Source organism: Drosophila montana, unplaced genomic scaffold, assembly GCF_035044405.1.
Source record: "Drosophila montana isolate Dmon_TW-CO22-7 unplaced genomic scaffold, ASM3504440v1 contig_3319_1, whole genome shotgun sequence".
NCBI classification, from domain to species: domain Eukaryota; kingdom Metazoa; phylum Arthropoda; class Insecta; order Diptera; family Drosophilidae; genus Drosophila; species Drosophila montana.
In genome coordinates this window covers 376,489-379,936 of record NW_026998204.1, presented here as the reverse complement: position 1 = coordinate 379,936, position 3,448 = coordinate 376,489, and the positions used below count along the sequence as shown (strand labels likewise).

Sequence of the window (3,448 nt, the reverse complement as noted above, 5' to 3'; positions counted from 1 at the left end):
AATTTGCGGACCTATCGAGATGTTTTTTGGCGTAGCAAAAAATAGATTTCAAGAGACAAAACGAATTGACATAGTTTTAAGTGAAGCTAGGTTTAGGTTTACTCAACAGACTGAAAGAAAAGAAAATGGGAAAAGTCCTCGGCGGTTGAGTTTTCTGAGTGAGCCAGTTTTTGGCAACTGAATAACGAAAATCGGAGTGCGAAATCCAAACTATGTTTAAATATTTCAAGAATGTTCCAAGTTGAAAAAATATATAGTGTATATATAGTCTAGTTATACTCAGACCTTGCGTCTAAGCTAGCGCTCGTCTGAAAGCTGTCTAAGTGAGCCTTAAATTGAGAAAACTTAAAAACGAGGATCAAACTCCCGCTTAGTGTATGTGTATGTGTGTGTGTGGTATTATCTTCTACCAAGTATGGTTTCATAGTTCCCAATTCTATGATATGATATGATATGATATGATAGTTCCCAGTTCTCGATAGAAATAATAGCTAAGTAACCCACTCACTTGGGAAAATTAAAAAAAAAAATGCGGGCTCAAGCCTTAAACCTTCCAAATTCAGTTAAATTAGAAAATATTATATATATTATTGTAAGTTCCTGCCTTAGGCAGAGAAGTTCTTCATATGTTGCTCAACTAAAAAGCAATCGTCAGACTTATTACTTAACCTTTAAAATCGTCAGCTCTTTAAGCTTTTACTTAAGTTTTTCTTTTAAATCAAAATACGCTTTTTGTATTTTTTGTTTATTTATATTTAATGCAAAGTTTCTATTTTATTCATAAAACTCATGATCATAGGCTGATTCCAACACAAATTCGCCCTCCGCACTTTGACCAAACTCTTCATCTTCGTCGTCGTCGTCGTTGTCATCATCGTGTTTGTCTTCCTTCTCCGCTTGCTCATAGTATGGATAGGGACTATAGGGCGGCACCTGTCCATAGAACTGCGAGGGATAGTAGGGCTGTGGGCCGAAAGGTAGCTGTTGGCCAAAAGGCGGCTGTTGGCCAAAAGGCGGCTGTTGGCCAAAAGGCGGCGCATATGGATTGTATTGACTGTAGGGGCTCTGGTTGTAGCCGCCATAGGGATAAGGGCCGCCAAAGGGGCTGCCATAGCCGCCACCATAAGGTGCTGGCGGTGGGGGTGGCGGCGGAGGCGGGCCATAAGGCGAGCCATATTGACGCGCAGCCGAGTCGAGCGAGGTGCGGGTTCTGTGCAGCTTGGACTTGGACTGCGACTTGGACTTGTTGCGCTTCTTGGCCAAGTTGGGCGCAACTGTGCTTGTTGCGGCCAGGCGTTGCTCGTGCTCGTCCTCGGGCGCAGCCACCTGCTCGGCAACTATCTCGGCGGTCTGGGGTTCTATTTGTAGCTCATTTCCCGGAGCAACATTATCATTCTCATGGTACCAGTAGGGCGCAAAGTCGGGATTGCTGGAGCTGAGCGCCTCCAAAGCGGGATCCCGCTTGAGCACGACAATGCAATTGATAACCGAATCGTCGTCACCGAATTGTCGGGCCACAGCAGAACGCGGCTCGCTTTCAACAGCTTTGGCTGCATCGGCAAGACTGCGCTGCATGACGCACAACGGTTGGCCATCGATATCGATCTTGGTCTCCGCCGCGTAGCTGGTCGTGGTCAGGCCCATGATGCGCAGCAGCGAATGCCAGCCGGAGTCGAGGGTGTTGCGCACCGAGGTGAAGCCGGCGCTGGTCAGACGCGCCTCCGAGATGACATTCTTGCCATCGGTGAGCTTTAGCAGGCGCTCATACTGCTCCTCATTGATGGGATAGACGCGCACCAGCTGCTCCGCCTTGGTTGCCTTCTGCTCCTTGGCTGGTGCTGCAAATGGAACTTGATTGTCAGTCGAAATCGAGCTCAACAATCGTGTGGCTCTTTAGCTACGCACCCGCCTCAAGGCAGCCGAGGCTGCTCAGCAGCAATAAAAGGCCGCAGAAACTGAGCCAAGTTGAATGCATTTTGTGTGTCAAATCAAACAAATACTAAGTTCCCAATGCCCGACGACAGTCTTATTTATACATTCACCTTCAAGCGGCGAACATTTGCCAAATATTGCAATTAGTTAGTCTTCTATGGGCAGAGATAGCTCAAAGCGACATTCTCGAGAAATCCATGTCAATAAATTAGTCCAATTGGCACACATTCGGGCGAGTCAACGAACGCATTTCAGCCCAAACTGGTTCTTGAACTATATCCATATATATATACATATATTTATATATATGTATTTATATGTAACTAGAAGCAGAACTGGGCGTGCCCTAAGCTCGTTCCAATCATAATTAGCATACGGCATTAGTCAGCGCTATTAGCTATTTGCATAGCTATAAAGATTTCAAATATGTCTTAAAAATAGTTGCTCAAGCTGTTTTGGCATCATGTGAGAAAATCTAGATAACTGTATTCCTTAATTTATGCGCATCTGGAAGATATTTTAGAAAAGATATCTGTTCTTCTCTAGAAACTAACTGGAAAGTCAAAGCTTTCTAGCATTAAATAGAACTCTCAATTTTGCAGCTAAGTTCATTTAATTAGTTGTGAATTCATTAAATCTTACAAATTGATTGATTTCAGCTGAAGTTTTGCTCAAAAAAGGGAATTTTAAAGCGAATCGAATGAAAATCAAGTCCAGTGCAAATAATTTTCATCAATTACCTAGGAATTTCTTAGCTCTTCGAATCTTACGACTTGAGCTGTGCGCACAGCATCAATCAGTCAATCAGTCAATCAGTCAGTCAGTCAGTCAACAATTTATATATAATTTTAGATACTTTCCTTCGTTTATATATTGCCCATAATCATAATCATTATTGCAGGGTATTTGCCTATTCGCCCCGACACAAACAGCTTAGCTTCCCTTTTTGAAATTTTCTTTCGTTCTTTTTACCTCCAAAAACTCAACAAATTTGTTGTTTCTGATCCGATTAAGACGAGTTTCCATATTTATGTTGCCTTTGAAATGTGCCTAAATAACAAATCAAATGATTTGCATAAATAATTCGTTTACATTTTTTGGAAATAAAAGACATGTTTTATTAATTTTTCTAACTCATAATTAATTTTACTCTTATTTCGTTTAAATCTCTTGCTGTGTGTGTGTGTAGGTGTGTGTGAGTGTCTATTTATATTTATATATATATATACGAGTACCTAGGCATAAATACTTAGTTATAATGCGTTCACAAACACAAACACAAGGTTTATTTGTATGTGTTGCTGACTTTTAATGAACTCTAGAGTGTTTGCTCTTATAGTTAACACACATCAAGTGACAAATTTGTTGTGCCGCCGTGTGTGTGTGGGTGTGTGTGTGTGTGTGCATCGGCTATGCACCTTTATGCGGTTTTATATATATATATATATATTTATATATATTTTATATAAATATTAGTTATCGTCTTTTCGATTAATGCAAATTAAGTTTATTTACA

At 41.1% G+C, this 3,448-nt stretch overlaps 1 protein-coding gene across 1 annotated transcript; it reads right to left on the bottom strand.

Moving 5' to 3' along the window:
* Positions 1-774: 774 nt before the first annotated feature.
* On the bottom strand, positions 775-1,975 carry LOC135434385 (uncharacterized). Its single transcript, XM_064690957.1, has 2 exons — positions 1,906-1,975; positions 775-1,838 (listed from the first exon to the last, which is right to left on the bottom strand). The coding sequence occupies exons 1-2, from the start codon at positions 1,973-1,975 to the stop codon at positions 775-777; spliced, it is 1,134 nt and encodes a 377-aa protein (XP_064547027.1).
* Positions 1,976-3,448: the final 1,473 nt, after the last annotated feature.

Coding starts and splice junctions, on each gene's coding strand:
- LOC135434385 (XM_064690957.1), bottom strand. CDS start 1,975: ATGCATTCAACTTGGCTCAGTTTCTGCGGCCTTTTATTGCTGCTGAGC. Junction 1,839..1,905: donor CCTCGGCTGCCTTGAGGCGG/GTGCGTAGCTAA, acceptor TTCCATTTGCAG/CACCAGCCAAGGAGCAGAAG.